The following is an 18,764-nucleotide window of genomic DNA, read 5'->3' as shown; positions in this document are numbered from 1 at the left end:
CTGGATTTAGAGTAGAGGTAAGTGGTAGTGCTTGGTAAAAGTGTGCACTGAACTCCAAGTTGCAGCCTCTAAAATGTCTTTGGTTGGTACTCCTCTGAGGAAGGCTGCTGAAGTGGCTGCTGCTCTGGTTGAATGTGGCCTAATGCCCTTAGGCACTGATTTGCCATGTTGTGAATAGCAGAAACGAATGCAGTGGCCTATCCATTTTGAAATTGTCTGCTTTGAGATGGCATTTCCTTGTGATCCTGCAGCATATGCCACTAAGAGTTGCTCAGTCTTTCTGAAAGCTTTAGTTCTGTCCAAGTAGAAGCGTAGCTGTTTGTGTATATCCAAAGAATGCAGGAGTCTCTCACCCTTATTCTGCGGGTCTGGATAAAAAGTAGGCAAATGAATGGTTTGGTTAAGGGCCACACTGGACACTACCTTAGGCATAAATGTCGGGTTCATCCTCAGAGAAACCCTGTCTGGGTGGAAAATGATAAAAAGTTCCACAGCCATGAGTGCCTGTAACTCTGAGACTCGTCTTGCAGAGGTTATTGCTAGGAGCAGAGCAGTTTTCCAAGATAAGAACTTTATTTCAGCTGTATTGGCTGGCTCAAAAGGCGGCAGTGTGAGTTTTTCCAAGACATAATTGAGGTCCCATGCAGGTATTGGTACTCTCCTTGGAGGTCTTATGTTTTTGGCCCCTCTGAGGTACTGCCTTAGCAATGGATGAGAAAAAATAGGTGGTTCCGTATTGTAATGGGCTGAAATGGCAGAGGCATGGATTTTAATTGATGAAAAGGATGGGTCTTTGTCCAGCATCTCAGTTAGATATTGTAAAATCTGAGGAATATTTGGTACAAACGTGTCAATTCCTTGTGCCTGGTTCCAAGCACAGAATCTTTTCCATTTTTCTGCATAAGATTTTCTGGTACTGGGCCTCCTGGCCTCCAAAATAACATCTATCACTGCTTTAGAGAGAGGTGTGTTCTGAATGGCTACATTATCCGCCATGCTGCCAGATTTAGGGTTCTGAGTTGGCTGTGCAGGATTTGATTGTTTTGTTGGGTCAGTAAGTGAGGAATTAGAGGCAATGTCAAGGTTGTGCCTTGAGACAAGCTCTTTAGGATTGGGTACCACTGCTAGCGGGGCCAGTCTGGAGCAATCAGAATAATTTTTGACTTCTTGTTTGCAGGAGGAAAGGCATATACTGTTAGGGTTTTCCAGCTGAATGATAGAGCATCCACTTTCCATGCTTGCTTGTGATAAGTCCTTGTGCAAAATCTCTGTAGTTGGTAGTTGTGAGGGGAGGCAAATAGATCTATGTCTGGGCATCCCCATTCTTTGTTATCATGCTGAAGACTTATGGATCCAGTTTCCATTCATGGGGATCTGTGAGATTTCTGCTTAGTTCGTCTGCCAGAGTATTTTTCTTTCCTGGAAAGAATTGCGCTTGCAGGTGTACTTAAGTCAATGCTGTGTCCCAAAGTCATGGCTTGTCTACAGAGGGGGTAGGAATGTGTGCCTCCCTGCTTGTTTATGTACCACATGACTGTAGTATTGTCCATCCTTATCAGTAGTTGTCCTGGATGAAGCAGATCCTTGAAAGCTGTCAGGGCATTCTGAATGGCTAGCATCTCTTTTTTGATTGATATGAAGATGCATCTGGCTTGTGGGCCATGTCCCCTGAATATATTTTCCTGCCATGTGGGGCCCCCAGGCATAATCTGATGCATCTGTTGTTAATGACTGCCTTGGCTGTGGGTAGGGTGAATGGCTGTCCCTTGCTGTGGTGACAGGCCTGTGCCCACCATCAAAGCTCCTGTTGCAGGCAAGGAATGAGTGTGATTAATGTTTCCAGGCTGTGACAATGTTGAGTCCAAACACTTTTTAGATACCACTGTAGTTTCCTCATATGCAGTCTGGCATATGGAATTAGTAGAATGCAGGATGCCATGAAGCCCAAAGCCTGCAGAATTTTTCTTGAAGATAACTGGGTCTTTGTTGCCAACATTTTGAAGTAAGAAGTCAGTTGCCTTTGTTTGTCTGGCATGAGATAAGCCATCTGGGTAGTTGTATTTAAGCTTGCACCCAGGAATATTATCTCTTGAGAGGGTACTAGTTTTGATTTCTTTTCATTTACTGTGTACCCTAGGCAAATCAATAATCTTTTTTTACAAAAGCCAGATGCTTTAGTAGAATGTCCTTGTTCTCTGCTTGAATAAGGCAATCGTCCAAGTAAGGATATATTTAAATTCCTCTTTGTCTGCAAAATGCAATTACTGGTGCCAGGCATTTTGTGAAGACCCTGGTCGCAGTAGATAAGCCAAAGGGTGGTGCAGAGAATTGGTAGTGCGTTGAGCCAGCTATGAATCTGAGGTATCTTCTGCAAGATATTCTGATTGGGACATGCAGGTATGCCTCTTTTAGGTCCAAAGTTACAAGCCAAGCCTTCTCGCCCAGCATGGGCAGTAGCTGCTGCAGAGTCAACATTTTGAATTTTGGGACGTCCAGAAATGTGTTTAGAATAGACAGGTCCAGAATTGGTCTCCGGGCTTTGTCCTTTCTGGGTACTGAGAAAAGTCTTGAGTAAAATCCTTGTCCCTGCTCTTGCTGTGGTACTTGCTGAATGGCCCTCATGTCCATGAGGGAGGAAACTTGTTTTTGTGCCTCTGCTCATTGATTGTGTGGCAGGTCTGGCATACCTTTTGCCATTGGCAGGGTGTGAAACTGGAACCTGTAGCCCTGGGACACTATATTCAAGACCCATTTGTCCTGGGTGATCATATACCAATTTTGAGAAAAAAGTGCTAGTTTTCTCCCTAAGGGGGCTGCCAAAAGATAAGTGCTTGGTGCTGGCAGAGGAAAGTAATTGGGACTGTTTCCTGTATGGCTGTGATTTGTCTTCTCCGCTTTTGGAGGTAGAAGCGCCCCACTGTTTAAGCCTGTATGTGCCCCGGGGCTGGGATCTGCCTCTGGTGTGTCTATATCTGCCTCTTTGTGGCCTGTCCAGGGTTGCCAGATTTCCGACTGGCCAGGTAGGGACTAAAGAAAAAAAAGGTCTTCCACATCTTTAATGTGGAACATCAGAGTTCTGCATTAAACAGAAGTAGCTCTGTGTTTATTTTTTATTTGATTGGCCAGGGCCATCAAAAATAAACAAACACAGACAGAAGTAGCTCTGTTTTGAGATGTTTTGATTGGCCCGTATACCGGTATACAGGCCAATCAAAAATCGCTAAACACGGAGCTACTTCTGTTTAATGCGGAACTGCAATGTTCCGCATTAAAAAGTAGCAGCTCTGTTTTGCGATGTTTTGATTGGCCCGTATGCCGGTATACGGGCCAATCACATCAAAAAACTACTTCTGTTTAATGCGGAACTGCAATGTTCGCATTAAACAGAAGTAGCTCTGTTTTGCGATGTTTTGATTGGCCTATACGGCATACGGGCCAATCAAAATCACTAAACACGGAGCTTCGTTTAATGCGGAACTTCCGCATTAAACACAAGGAGCTCTGTGTTTAGCGATTTTTGATTGGCCCATATGCCGGTATACGGGCCAATCAAAAAAAACAAAGCGGAGGCTGCCCGGGATTTAAACCGGCAGGGCGGGACTCGGGATCAGGCTGCTGATCTCGGGACAGTCCCGCCCAAATAGGGACATCTGGCAACCCTGGGCCTGTCTGACACTGGAAAGGACCAATTCTTTGTAGGCCAGTTCCTGCTAAATCTGGGTGGCTGTACCTGTAAGAAGTCCTTTACTGTTTGCATGGACTTCGCTTTGTCCTCCATTTTCTTCAACACCTCCTCTGCTTTAACACTAAATAAGGTATCATGCTGTAATGGAGCATCTAATAATTTTGCTTTAACATGATCAGGCAGATTCTGTTCCTTTAACCAAGCATGCCTCCTAATGACAGGACCCGTAACTGCAACCCTGCAAGAGGCCTCCAAAGAATCAAAACCACATTGCAATGTATGCTTTCCCACTTGTTCAGTTGCATGCGATAAATCCTGCAATTCCTTATTTTCTGCATAGTCAGAATTTGACAACATTTTCTGTTTTAGCAGTGACATTAAGTATTGCTGATATTTAAGCATATGAAATTGACAATTTAAGGCCCTCACGGCCATCTGTCTAGTGCCCTTAAATCCCTATCAGAGGGGATAGGGTTTTTTGCAGTAGAAGCCTTGACCCCTTTGGGACCCTGAGAAATAGTTTCTGGGTCAGCAACAGGGTTTTTATAAAGAAATTTATGTGAATCTGGAATCCTGTAGTATCTGTCTGGTTTAACAGGGGCAGGAGGTAAAGAGTCAGGAGAAAGGCCGGACTCTGAAAATACATCATCTACAACGTCTAACACAGGAGGAATAGCCAGAGGCCTGTGCTGAGGAAGTAAAAGAAAATCTCTAAGCCTTTTCTTAGATTCTGAGTAGTCCTGGCTCTCCCAGTGGAAGTGCTCCCTCATGGTATGCAGGGTTTCCCCAAAAGGATAATCCTCAGGAGGAGAGGCTGAAGGGATAGATTCTTCAGCATCAGAATCCTCATAAGGAGGAAGAGAGTATTCCTGTTCAGAGGAGGAGTCAGAGGAAATGGAAACCTGATCTGAAGATTCATATTCTGTCTCTTGCCTAGGCCTCTTGTCAGGAGGGGGATGGGAACCCCTGATCAAGGTAATTAGGTCTTCGGCCATTTTGAGCATCTGTTTTTTAGGCATGGAAGTCTGTCCAGGAGAATGCTGTACTTGTTTCTTTGTCTTTAGAACTGCTTTAGTCTTTGCTTTGGAAGCTGAAGTAGGCTTTACATATAACTGTGTAGGTCTGAAAACACCCTCAAAAGCCGATGCCTGCTCAGCAGCTCCGGACCCATCTGAGGGAATAGTTTCCGAGTGTCCAATACCTTGAGTATCCAGAGGCCTAGCTGGCTCCACATGGGAGTTGTCAGCGGCCTGTGGCTCTGAGGTAGCAGGTGTCAGTGGCTGCGAAAGCGCCTCACTGAGAACCGGCAACTGGCTTAGCAGAAGCCTCATCGTCGGTTTTGGACCTCGGATGCCTGTCCTTTTCTTTTTCCTTGCGTTTTTTATAAACTCTGGTCGTTGGCTGTTCCGACGGCATTATATAGTTGAATCTTCAGCCAAAGTAATGAAAAGCAAAATCGTACCGATGCTTAATAGTGTGTTGGTTAAATCTAGCACAAAACTGACAGCTAGCAACGTTGTGATCAGGGCCTAGGCAAGGAAAACAGTAAGAATGAAAATCCTTAGGAGGTATTTGCTTCCCACAAGAAATACAATTGTTAACTTTTTCTGACATTGGTCTGGAGCAAGAAAATAAGTTTCCCCAATGGGGTACTTAGCTTTAATGAAGACTTCGGATCTGAAATTCGTTTCTGAAAATCTCAGAAGTCGGCCGACCAGCACTTGCGAACTGCTTTTGCTTCGGGCACCACGCTGCAAGAAAGACTAAAGAAAATGGCGTCAGCTGCATCTTTTATACCCCTGGCGCACTGATGTCAGGGAATAGGTGACAGCAACTGACGCTGGACCTAGACTTTGGAATTCAGGCCGACTGCGGGTAGCCTGCCAGCAGGATAACCCAAGTGTAATGACTGCAACAGTGAAACACGATGAACATCGGTACAACAGTGAATGAGAAATCCACATCTTTTTTAGCCGTAATCACTGAAACAAAATCTCTGTTTGTCCGAGGATAGCACTATCACAATACAAGTAGCCAAAGCACCACAGTCAACTTTTCACATACCAAACTACCCTACATGTCAGCATAATGCAATATCATCAGTTTGGCAAACCTTTTATTGTTACTGCAAGCTTCTATTCTTAAAAAAAAAAAAAAAAAAAAAAGTTTTCCTCCTTTCAAGTCTGTTTGTAAATTTTGATAAATAGTCTACCAAAAAGCACTCCAGGTCTCCCCATGTTTTTCTTTTCAGCATTCCATCTTGATAGAGAAAAGAACTCCTTTCGACAGTAACATACACAGCAGCCCAGGCAATTAATCCGTGCATGTGTAAAGCATGCAAAACAGGAAAAGACTTTCACAGTTGTTTTATCTTCCTGAATGTAAGCTAAACCTATCTGTTGTAAGTAAAGATGTAAAATAACAAGTGGCACTAATTACCACACTCGTTTTCATGCCAGCATTCATATCACCGCAACTGCGAAAATCTGGTTGCGCTAATACATACGTTGCCAAGGGATACCTAAAGAAAACAGGAAGTGTGCTGGAACATTTCATGTTTATTAACTAGTACAATCATACATTTAGATAAGTTGGTACTCACCAGAAGTGTATTTTATAGGAACAAATTTTACTCTTATTTGTATCAGTTGGCAATAGATCTTCTACAATATAGGTCAATGGTCTAGCCTGTTAGCATTAAATCATCTGCATAAAGGGTCGCATAATGACCTGACAGATTCTGCTGTAAGTCCACAATGAAAAGGAAATAAAGCATCAGTTCTAAGGCTGGGCTGCTATGAGGGAATCAGGACAACAGCATACCTGCCTTAGAGAAGGTGATATTAAATTACCTCAGTGCGATTCTTACAGCAAGACAGGAGTAGTACCATTTAAATGAGCTTGTGCCAAAACAAATGGTCAACAGAATCAAAGACTACTTCACGTCAACAAAGGAGTCACAAGTTAAAAATACAGCATCCATTTTGCTTAGGCCACTGTTAAAGACAAAGGAAAGGGTTGTAAAAATGATAGAACACTTACTACACCTATATTATTCCCTAGGTAGGAGACTCAGTTTGAAATTGAGAAGAAACTTTTATAGTGTATGGCAGAGCAGCAATGACGGATTTTAAACCAGTGAGGTAAACAAAGCACATTAGCAAGACAATGTCGGTGGTGATGCTATTTAGTTTGTGACCCCATTTTCTAGAAAGGGGATGAGGTAAATAAAAAGTAGCTCAATTAGAATCTGACAGTTTCAAAATAATGGTCAGAACATGTTTGACAGCAAGCAACAGCCTTAATCTGGAATTTAAGGATAAATGAATGATGAATGTCTACAAGTCTCTGAAATGAGCTATACAGGTATCCTCACCACACTAACCATGTAGATGGGGAGGGAGGAAAGGATACCAACTATAGAACAGAGAAATCAGCAGCAATCTGCAAGAGGCTTGGTCATCTGAACACAACTGGGGTTTTGTTCGTCAGACTAAATGAAGTGGGGCAGGAGTTTTGGGTCATCTCCAGTAAGACGTATTTATTTTTACTTATTTGTTTCCTGACAAAGAACACTGCTCCACACAGACTGCAGGCTTAGCCCAGATAGATTTGTGATCTTGCAATTTTTTTGGGGGGGTGCTTACTGAAGACAGAAGCTCTGTTAAATATTAAGTAACTAGATTTAACAAGCTTAACCTCTATGCAACATAAAGCACTGAGTTACTGGAGAGCCTTACAATGTTCTTAGGGTAATTTGAGGCCATGAACTCCATATCTAGGGAAATGTGACTGATGACGACAAGAGAATTTCAGGAACTACTGATGGTTTTGTATGTGTAGTCTGGCTTGTGGAACCACTCGAACAGTCAGAGCCATGTTCTTCAAGGCCTTTAAGAAGCCTCTGGTTGTCATGTGTTCCTTGCTGGTCTGCAAGCAGAAAAAGGATCAAAAAGGATGCTAGAATAAGGGCATTCTCCTTCACAAAGTAGATCCTGCACTCTCCATGCTCAGGACTGCTCCCAGACATCCTGAATTGGTCCAGAGTAGTGATTTAGGAGGTGGAAAAAAAACTCTGGATGTAATCTACAGTAATGTTGAGACTGTCTTAAGACTTTACACTGCAAATGAATCTGAAACAAGTAGTCATCTAAGTACAGGTAGATGTGGACCACTTTCAGTCAAAGGAAGGCTACTACAGAGGCTTGGCACTTTGAGAATACCCTGGATGATGTAGAGTACCTAAAGAAAAAGGCTATAAATTGGTAATGCTGGGGTCCAACTCTAAATATTATGATATAATACTTAAACATTATACATTTCCTCTGAGATCCCTATGATTCAGATTTATGCAGTATGATCATGAAGGTCTGAGGGAGAAAAAGCAAAAGCAGCAACTGCAGGGTCAGCATCTTAAGTATAGGTACCAACAAGAAAACACTGAATCTGGCTAGGTCTAGAACTGGTTTCCATGACCCACTTTCTTTGGTAACTAGAAAGAAGTACGCTAAGAAACCCAACCCTGCTTTTTCTGACTGGCATCCATTTTACTGTCCTCTAATCTAGTAAATGATGAATGATGGGGTCAGACTTGGTGCGGCTAATCTTCTAATACTGTAAACATCCCTATGAAAGGTGAGATCGGCTCAAGTTGTAATCTGTACCCTTCCTTTATGACTCTCAACACCCATCTGTCTAACATTTTATCATTTACGGATTTATTTAATTTATTGCTTTTGTTTACCCAGAAAATCTGACTGGGCACAGGACCCATTTTCAGTGCAGGCCGACTGGGAAAAGCTCCAGTACAATATAATGCAATTAAACATTGATAATGACGTCTAACTTAGATACTCTATACTTAAACATAGGAAGAGGCAGTTCTATACAGTATATACATAAATATGGAGGGCAAGAAACATGGTGAACTGCCTCAATCTGCCTTCTAAACAGGCAGTGTGGAATGAGTAAATCTGAGTCATAACTGCTCAGGAGGAGTGGCTGAGCCACTTCCAATCCACCTCCCTGTTTTATTCTTCTTCTTCTTACCCCATCATGCCTGCTTCGCCCTTTATTTCACTGTTGTCTGCTGATCCCCTTGACCTGCTTCAGCTGTGGAGGAGGAAGAGATCTTGAAATCAAAGCCGCATGTGCTAAGGATCATGGCTAAGAGGAGGGGCTTCAATTGCCTGGGAAAGTTTTGCTGGCCAAGGTGACACAGCCCTCAGTCTTAAAATTGACAGAACTGTAACTGTACACTGGATATGTAGTTACAGGGAGTCTAACTAGAAATGAGCTTTTTAATAATATCAAATGAAATGTTTTACGAGAATGAGATTTTCCATGCAGATAAGTGGCATTTAACCCACATGGCCTGAAACATTCCGAAAGTACAGCTGTGTACACTTACCATAAATGTAGATGTTCAAGTGTATTCACTGTTGCAGTCATCACATTTGGGTTATTCCTGCGAGGGTAGCCCTCAGTCGGTCCGAACACCAGAGGCTTACTATTTCAGCGTCAGTTGCTGTCGCTTCAGGACTGATGTCAGGTCGTCAGTATTATAAAGTAAGACAGCTGACGCCATTACATCATTTTTTCTTTCCCTAAATGTCAGGAGCCCCCAAGTGGGAGCTAGGATATGGTGGAAGAACCCCACCAGTAGAAAGTAAATACCAAATGTTCCTTGTAAGGAGAGACAGAGAGAAGGTGATGGAGGGAGAGAACCAGGGACTGCAACAGTGAATACACTCGAACATCTACATTTATGGTAAGTGTACACAACTGTACTATGTTCTTCATGTTTCACTGTTGCAGTCATCACATTTGGGTTGATTCCCAAAGCTGAGGAAAAGGGTGGAGGCATTCAAAAAGACTAGAAGCTGGCTAGGATGCCCTGCAAGACTGCAGTGGAAAAGCCTGCCCTAGATTTGGAGAAGATAGGCAGGTGGTAATGCTTGGTGAAGGTGTGAACAGATGTCCATGTGGCAGCTGCCAGGATGTCCCTGGTGGGGACTCCTTTGAGGAAAGTTGCAGAGGTGGAGGCTACGCTGGTAGAGTGAGTTCTAACCCCCTTAGGAGAAGGTTTTCCATGTTGCTTGTAACAGAAATGGTGGGCAAATGAATGGTTTGGTTGAGAGACACGCTGGACACCACTTTGGGCATGAAAGATGGGTTAATCCTGAGGGACACCCTACCAGCATGGAAGATTATGTAGGGCTCTACAGCCATGAGTGCTTGCAGCTCAGATGCTCTTCTGGCTGACGTGATGGCAGAAGCAAGGCTGTCTTCCAGAAGAGATACTTTAACTGCTGAAGATGCTGGTTAGAAGGGGTGCAGGGTGAGCTTTTCCAACACAAAGTTTATGTCCCAAGGGGGGGGGTAGGTACTCTTCTGGGTAGCCTCAAGTTGCTAGCCCCTCTCAGGAACTGTTTAATGAGAGGGTGTGAGAAAAGTGGGTGCTCAGTGTTGAAATGAGCAGATATAGCGGAGGCATGAATTTTAATAGAGGAAAAGGAGAGACCACTGTGCAGCAGGTCAGCTAGGTAATCCTGTATGAGTGCTAGGGAGGGCTGTGCCATATCGGCTCCCTTAGCCTGAATCCAGTTGCAGAATCTTTTCCATTTGTCAGCGTACGGCTTTCTTGTGCTAGCGTGTCCAGGCTCATGTATAACATCTAGAACTTGTTTACTGAGATTGGGAGCTTGGTCAGTGGTTAGAGAATAAGCCAGGCTGCCAAATTGAGGGTCTGCAATTGGGGATGCATGAATTCTCCTTCCTTCTGGGTCAGGAGGTTTGGGTTCTGAGGGAGATGCCAAGGTGGCAGTGGGGACAGGCTGCGCAGCAGTGGGTACCAGTCCTGGTGAGGCCAGTGTGGAGAAATCAGAATTGTCCTCTGTTTTTCCTCCCTTATTTTGAGAAGTACCCTGTAATGAGAGGTAGTGGGGGAAATGCACAGACTGAGAGGTTGACCCAGGGGAAGGATAGGGCATCTACTTTCCAGGTCCTGCGATGAGCCTACCTGGTACAGAACTTGCTGAGCTGATAGTTGGAGTGGGAAGCAAAGAGGTCGACCTTCGGGTGCCCATTTCTGAGTTATTAGGGTGAAGGCTTTTTGGTCTAGCTGCCACTTGTGTGGGTCCAGAAGATTTCTGCTTAAGTTGTCTGCCAGAGAGTTTTGAGAGGCTGGCAAGAATTGTGCTACAGGTGTAGTTGCATGGCTGAGGATGTGTGCCAAAGGGTCATGGCGAGCCTGCATAGAGGGTAGGAGCGAGTCCCACCCTGCTTGTTGATGTACCACATCACAGTGGTGTTGTCTGTTTTGATCAGTAGAGCCCTTGGGGAGAGAAGGGGCCTGAAAGCTGTCAATGCATGCTGGACAGCTAACATCTCTTTTTGGTTGATGTGCAGGTGTATTAGCTGTGGGCTCCATTGGCCCTGTATGCACCTGCCACCCAGGTGTGCACTCCAGGCATAGTCTGATGCGTCTGTGGTGAGGGTCTGGGCGGCGTGGGTTGGTGAGAAGGGTAGTCCCCTGTTGTGGTAGCATGCTGCTGCCCACCAAAGAAAATCTTTCCTTAAGCAAGGTATCATTGGTATAAGAGTTTCCAGGTCTTGAGAGTGTTGACACCAAAGGCTTTTTAGGTACCATTGAAGTTTCCTCATATGCAGTCTGGCATATGGAATGAGTAGAATGCAAGATGCCATGAGCCCAGAGCTTGCAGGATTTTCCTTGCAGATAACTGGGGTCTGGTGGCTAGCTAAGAGAAACAGGTTGTCAGGTAAGTTTGCTTTTCTGGAGTAAGGAATGCCATCTGGGATGCTGTGTCCAGGCTTGTTCCCAGGAATATAATCCTTTAGGTGGGTACTAGTTTGGATTTATTTTCGTTGATAGTGTACCCTAGGGAGGTCAGTAGGGACTAAGGTCAGGTGCTTTATCAGCTTTTCCTGACTGTCTGCCTGAATTAGGCAGTCATCTAAGTAAGGGTAAATTTGAGTGTTTCTTTGTCTGCAAAAAACAATGGCAGGAGCCAGACATTTTGTGAAAACTCTGGGAGCAGTAGATAAGACAAAGGGAAGTGCAGAGAACTGAAAGTGCACAGATCCTGCCCTGAAACGTAGATATTTCCTTCAAGACTCCCTGATTGGGATGTGGAGGTAGGCCTCTTTTAGGTCTAGGGTGGCTAGCCAAGCATTCTTGGAGAACATAGGTAGTAGTTGCTGGAGGATGAGCATTTTGAATTTTGTTATCACCAGAAAGGTGTTTAGAATGGATAGATCGAGAATGGGGCACCAGGTGCCCTCTTTTCTAGATGCCAGGAAGAGCCTGGAGTAGAAACTTTGGCCTATCTGTTCTGCAGGAACATGCTCTATTGCCCTCATAGACAGCAGGGAAAAGACTTGCTTTTTGGCCTCTGCCCATTGGTTTGGAGGTAGATCTGGGAACCCTTTTGGGGTTGGGAGAGTGTGGAAAAAAATATGTATCCCTGGGACACTATGTTGAGGACCCAGCGATCGATGGTAATGGTAGCCCAGGTGCTTGCGTGGAAGGAGAGTTTTCTTCCTAGGGGCAAGTGCAGGTGGGCAGAGGGAGGGGGTGGAAGTGGAGAGTCATTGTGAGTTCTTAACATGTGGGGGTGGCTTTGCACTCCCTGGTGCTGAAGTGGAGGAACTCCATTGCTTTGATCTCTGCATTCCCTGTGGCTGTTGTCTGGGGGGGGGGGTCTGTGCTGAACTGACCTGGAGGGGGCAGGAAAGGACCAGTGTTTAGGGGGGGCAATGCCTACTGAAACTGGGTGGCTGGACCTGTAGGAAATCCTTAACTGTCTGTATAGATTTAGCTTTTTCTTCCATCTTTTTTAAGACCTCCTCTGCCTTGGTGCCAAATAAGTTGTCTTTGTGCAAGGGTGCATCCAATAATTTAGATTTGACATGGTCTGGGCAAGGGCTGTTCCTTAAGCCAAACATGCCTTCTAAGGACAGAATCGGTGACTGTTGCCCAGCAAGATGTTTCTAGGGCGTCAGAACCACAGTGTAAGGTGTGCTTAGTTATCTGACTTGCAGAATGCATTAAGTCTTGTAACTCTATTTTCTGCACAAGCAGCAAAGGATAATATTTTTTGTTTGAGGAGTTCCAAGGTATGTTGCTGAAATTTTAGCACATGGAACTGACAATTTAGTGCTCTGATAGCAAGAGCAGCAGAGGTGTATACTTTTTTACCCCATCTGTCTAGTGCTCGGGAATCCCTATCTGAGGGGGTGGGATTCTTAGCAGAAGTTGCTCTAATTCCTTTAGGCCCTTGAGAAATGACGGGTCAGCAGTAGTACTTTTGAAAAGAAATTTGTGCGAGTCAGGGACTCTGTAATACCCGTCAGGTTTCCTGGGAGAAGGTGGAAGGGTGTCAGGTGTCAAACTAGATTCCATGAAAGCATCATCCTCAACATTGGGGACAGGAGGAATGGCCATGGGTCTGTGCTGTGGAAAATCTAAGAATTCCCTGAGTCTCTTTTTTGACTGAGGGTAGTCCTGACATTCCCATTGGAAATGCTCCCTTAAAGTATGAAGGGCTTCCCCAATGGAAAAGTCCTCGGGTGGAGAGGCTGAAGGAATGGATTCCTCTGCATCAGAATCCTCATAAGCAGAGAGCGGCTGCATGTCTTCATACTCAGATGCATCAGAGTCATCAGACTCCTGTTCAGATAAAACTACTGAGGACAAATCTCTTTTTCTTTTGGAAGGGGTAGCTTGGCTTCCCCTGATCAGCATTATAAGGTCTTCAGCCATTTTAAGCATTTGAGACTGAGGCAAGGAAGCAGGTGCCTGAGATTGGGTTGTCGGTTTCTTGGGTGTGGTGCCTACCCTGGGCCTTAGAAACTCGGTAGTTTTCAAAAGAACGGTAGTTGCAAAAGAAGTCGGTCTGTGTCGAGAATCGGTAGAACAAAGTAATTCCTCGGAAGCCGGTACCTGCTCAGTGGCTCCGGACCCATCCAAGGTAGAGACATCCACAGGATCCTTAGTTGATGAAGAGTTTTGCGGCATAGCGGACTTCGAAAGGGTCTCGGTAGCGGCCTGCAAATCCACAGAAGCGGGCATCAGGGTCTGTGAAAGCACTTCACTGAGGACCAGAGAACTGACGACTAGCTTATGCGGTCTGTCTCTGTCTTTATCCTTACATTGTTTTGAAAGATCTGCTTTCGGATGGCTTACCGAAGTCATATCAGAATTCGAGGACTGTGAGCAAAATTATCTAGCAACAATAAGGGCCCAATGACGTATAGTTCTGGCATTGAACAAAGCACAAAAGCGACAGCGATGGACGTCGTGGTCTGGGCCTAAGCAAGTGACACAGTAAGAATGAAAGTCTCTGTGTGGTATTTGCTTTCTACACGCGAGACAATTATTAACTTTTTCTGACATCGGTTACAGCAAGAAAATAGGATCCTCAACGGGCTACTTAGCTTTAGAAGACTTCAGCTTCAATTCAGAAAATGAAACTCGGGTAGCAGCCGACTGGCACTTGTGCGAACTGCTTCTGCTTCGGGCTCCTCGGCAAGAAAGACTGATGTAATGGCATCGGCTGCCTTACTTTATACTACTGATGACCTGACATCAGTCCTGAAGTAACAGCAACCAATGCTGAAATACTAAGCCTTTGGTATTCGGGCCGACTGTGGGCTATCCTCGCAGGGATAACCCAAATGTGATGACTGCAACAGTGAAACACGAACATCTATGTTTCGTGAACTTTCCCTCTCTTTCCAAAGAGAGAATAAGCTATTTAGGAGATGGATGCAGAGCATAAAGTTTTCTGCTTCTGGAAGAATAGAAAAAGTGACAATACTCTGAGCAGAGAAACCATCCCTGCATTTTAAGGAGGCAAGGCTTTTGGATGCATTATAAATATTTTTAGATTTCTCAGACTAATATTTTCCAATGATTTTCTTATCAACTCATTTTATTAAAGCGAATCTTCAACTAGGATGATCAAGTATCACAAGCTTGTTACTCTAGTGTAAACGGATAAATTGTAAAATTCTACAAACATGACTAAACATGGGGATTCCTTTGGATAAATTAGATTTGTAGGTAATAGGTGATGAAAAGTCCTCTCTAGAATAGGACCAGCTGCATGGAACTAGCTACCTACTGATATAAAAAAATAACTTCAACTATTTAAAAAAAGCTTAGGCAGCAATTGCAAAATGAATATAGGTGCATGTTTTTGGGGCACTGGCTAGGTCACCAGCTTACAATGAGAGGTAGACATAAGTTTAGCAGGGTTTACTGTTGCACATAATGTACATATTTGTATTTATTTATTTATTTATTTTTGCTATACAATCTTTCTTGTAACTGCATAAGGAATGTTATGCTTCTGTAATTACACTACTGTAATTTATTTTTTATTGTGGTGTTATAGCTAGAGTGTGGCTGAAAAGGGTCCACTGAAAAGTTTACATAGACTAAATACATCTCCAGAGCATAAGATCCACTAATTTAAATACACTGCCTCCACAGTTTGCACAATCATGCAGAAAAAAAGCATACCCCAGACACACTGAATCACTGCAACATAACACTGGACACACAAGCTTCTAGACATGAAGGTACAATTCAACAGTGGGCATTACCAAGGAAATAATGATTAACAGCAATTTGCATTATAATTCCTGTCCCCCAAAACCAGTAATTTGTTACAAGCTAACAGTTTCAATCAAACATGATTCAGTCATTTGTGTTTTAGATCAAATGGACAGTGCAGTGGTCTGCATTGTCGCCTCAAAGCAAGAGGTTCCCAGTAAATAAATGTTAAATAAATAAATAAATAAATAAAATAAAATAAATGAACCACTGATTTTTCCCTTGTAGATCAAATAAACCTTAGATCAAATGAAGTTAAACCCTGAATAAAATAAAATATAACCATTAAGGATTCTTAAGCATGTCAGAGTGGAATTATATTTTGTGATCCCATGTACCACTGATAAAGAGCATTGGTGGGTATTATTTATGTAATGTAGTGCTAAGTACTTGCTTTATGTGTATCCATTAAAAGACTACTGTCAAGTTCAGCCAAGCACAGATGTTGTGATTTCCGTAATAAGTTATGTTTTGCAAGTTAGTTTTTAGTAATCTTCTTCTTCTGTCTTTAGGCTTTTCCCGGTTAGGGGTTGCCACAGCGGAATTCCGGTCCGCTAATGATTGGCAGTAGATTTTTACGTGCTGGCTTGCCGGGCCTAACGCACAACCTTCAACGAAGGAACGCCCATTCTCGCATGTCGACACACAGAAGACGCTCTGAGAATCAAACTTGCAACGTCTAACTGTGAGGAGACAACGCTACCGCAGCACCACCACCACAGTAAGTTAGTTTTTAGTAATAATGCACTGAAAATATCTAAGCTCTTTGTGGTGTCATTCTTATTTCACTAGTCTCACTACAAATTATATGATTCAAAGCAAGGAAGTTAGTCCCCCTAAAAATTATATGATTCAAAGCAAGAAAGTTAATCTACTCAATTCTTTTGGCTTATCATCAAAAGAGGCTTTGTGACTACTCTGCTTTCCCTATTCAATGTGAATATAAATAGTCAAGGTACTCACCAAAGTCCCATCAGATGAATAGAGGTTGCATCCTTGGGATTTAGTTCAATAGCTTTCTAAAGAGGAAGGGAAAACAGATAACCCTTTAAATGCACTTTTCTTTAATCATTGAAAAAGTTTACATGTGAATGTTATTTAGCATGAATGACTGGGCAGGTGTCCTAAATAAAAATTATTGCTTTCAAGAATGACTAAGGCCAAACAATTTCAAATATAAAGATATACATGTATACACACTGGTTGATAGCAATAAGTATATACTGTACATGCAAGTCACTACACATTACTTGTAAGAATTAGATTAAAGTAAATTACATCTACTTACTAATACAACAGCAGACTTACAGCAGAGCTGTACCATGCCTATGGACAGCAATCATAAATGCCATAGTCTCTTTTTGCCAATGCAAGGATGAAAACTTGCTCCCTTAACTACTCATGATTCAGAACTATTACTACTATGACAAGTAGGTTATATCACGTTGTTGGCATTAACAGTGATAAACTGTAATCCATGCAAGTAGCTTATTAAAGACAATTAATACTGCATGTAGTATAGCAATGTGTCAGAGGAACCACACTGCCCTCCTAGCAATTTTGCCCAGTAAATGACAGATGAAGCTGTAGAATAGTTTATAAAACTTAAGATGATGTTGGAAAGTTTGTTTTGTTTTCCAGTCCTTGCCACCTAATCTAATGTAAAGCAAACACTAATGCACCCTAAATGAGGTGTAAACCATTCAGTCTACCTACATCAATGCAGTATTAATCTAGGTAAACAGCTTTATACTAATAGTATTTTCTTACAATAAAAATTATTTATATTTCAATTTACTGATAAAACCCAAAATATCATAATGACATAATTATCTTATCTTCAAACAATAAAGCAGCTTACACAGTAGCATAGTTTCAATATGATTTTGATAGAATGCAGTTCTGCTCCACTGCAGATCCATTATTAATAAATTCCAAGAAAGTGAAATAAATTTTTTCTAAATCAGATATGCAGTTCAAAACTTATGCTGAAAGTTCTAAAGAGTATGAACCATTACACATATCTGGGTGCAACCACTGATCAAACATAGTCTTTTCTGAGTTTCCTGACCATATCACGATAGGGTGGTGTTTACCTTACTGGCACAAGGTACAGGTTTGGCTCTACCTCTAATCAGTCTTGTACAAGGTCTTAAGAGGTGATCTCGGATTAATCTTTCACACTATGAACAAATCTGTACTCTTTGAACTCCTTCCAGTAAATGCCTGCTCTACAGAACTAAACCTATACTACCACTTTGCCAATACTAACTGGTGTAACAGGTGCTAACCCATCTTCATTTCTGGAAAAACATATCAAGTAGAATACCTCCTTGGCAACCCAATATTGATAACTGGATGACTGATCATCAATTTTCACATGGGACATATAATATACTTATTGGGAAACGCTACTAATCTCCCACCACTGGCTTCCTGATGTTCTCCTTGGCTGCAGCAAAAACTTATGAACCTATTAGATATCTTGTCAGTGAAAGTTAGACTAGGAGGAAATTTGTAGACTGAACTACTGTAAGCTGTGAATGTACTACATCGTGAGTAAATATGATAGAATATGCAACACGGTGCTGATAAATTTCAATTCCAGACATGCATTCTTCAACTTTTTGGAAATCAGAGGTGGAAAGCGGGTGTTTTGCTTAAAAAAAAAAAATGTATATATATACATACTATATATGTGTTTGTGTATATGTATATGTGTATGTGTATATATATATATATATATATATATATATATATATATATATATATATATATATATATTTATATATACACACACACACACACACACACACATATATATATATATATATATATATATATATGAAATATATGCGTGCACATGCACACACAATCTCTTGGAAGGGGAAAAATATCAGCAACTTGAAGGAACTTTCCTCAGCAAACTAAAACTTTACAAAAATTTCATTTAAGAAAATGTTTGCAGTCTCTAGCTGGCGAACACAGCATTCCCAGCTCAGATGCCTTTAACAAACCAATGTAGTACAGCACGTTTACTGGGACTAAATTCCCCTTTCATGACAGTCCAAAGGGTCAGGATATTCTTAGTTCCCGCAGTCACAAAAGCCTCATTAGCAGAGTCACACAGGTAAAGCAAAGTATCAACTCAAAAAGAGGTTTCTGTTATCTGGTTTACATAGGGGGAAGCAAAAAGGAATTTAAAAACAGAATTCAGGAACACCTTACAGATAGTAATACTAATGCTGCTTATAGCCTTATTGCTGTTCATTTTAATGATTTTATGGTAATGATCTAGCAACAATAGTTTTATATCATTAATGATCATAATGAGCATGATGTCAAAAGAAGTCTGAGCATTGATTTTAATTGGAAAACTGATTAAATTGTTTAATGGCGGCTTACTTGCAGTTATTGCATTATAAAAGAACAGTTATT

The 18,764-nt window shown here is 42.3% G+C and overlaps 1 protein-coding gene across 2 annotated transcripts in view; it reads right to left on the bottom strand.

The window, feature by feature from the left end:
- The window catches only part of RMDN1 (regulator of microtubule dynamics 1), a 450,051-nt gene that overhangs the window by 203,703 nt on the left and 227,584 nt on the right, over positions 1-18,764 (bottom strand). For both annotated transcript variants that reach the window (XM_044065986.1, XR_006364034.1), the window contains exon 6: positions 16,290-16,345. In XM_044065986.1, the coding sequence (XP_043921921.1) occupies positions 16,290-16,345 (56 nt within the window). The remainder of the gene's footprint in view (positions 1-16,289; positions 16,346-18,764) is intronic.

The sequence above is a fragment of the Protopterus annectens genome, chromosome 3.part0, assembly GCF_019279795.1.
Source record: "Protopterus annectens isolate FY-2018-M chromosome 3.part0, PAN1.0, whole genome shotgun sequence".
Lineage (NCBI taxonomy): Eukaryota > Metazoa > Chordata > Ceratodontiformes > Protopteridae > Protopterus > Protopterus annectens.
This window is presented reverse-complemented; position numbering and strand designations above follow the sequence as displayed.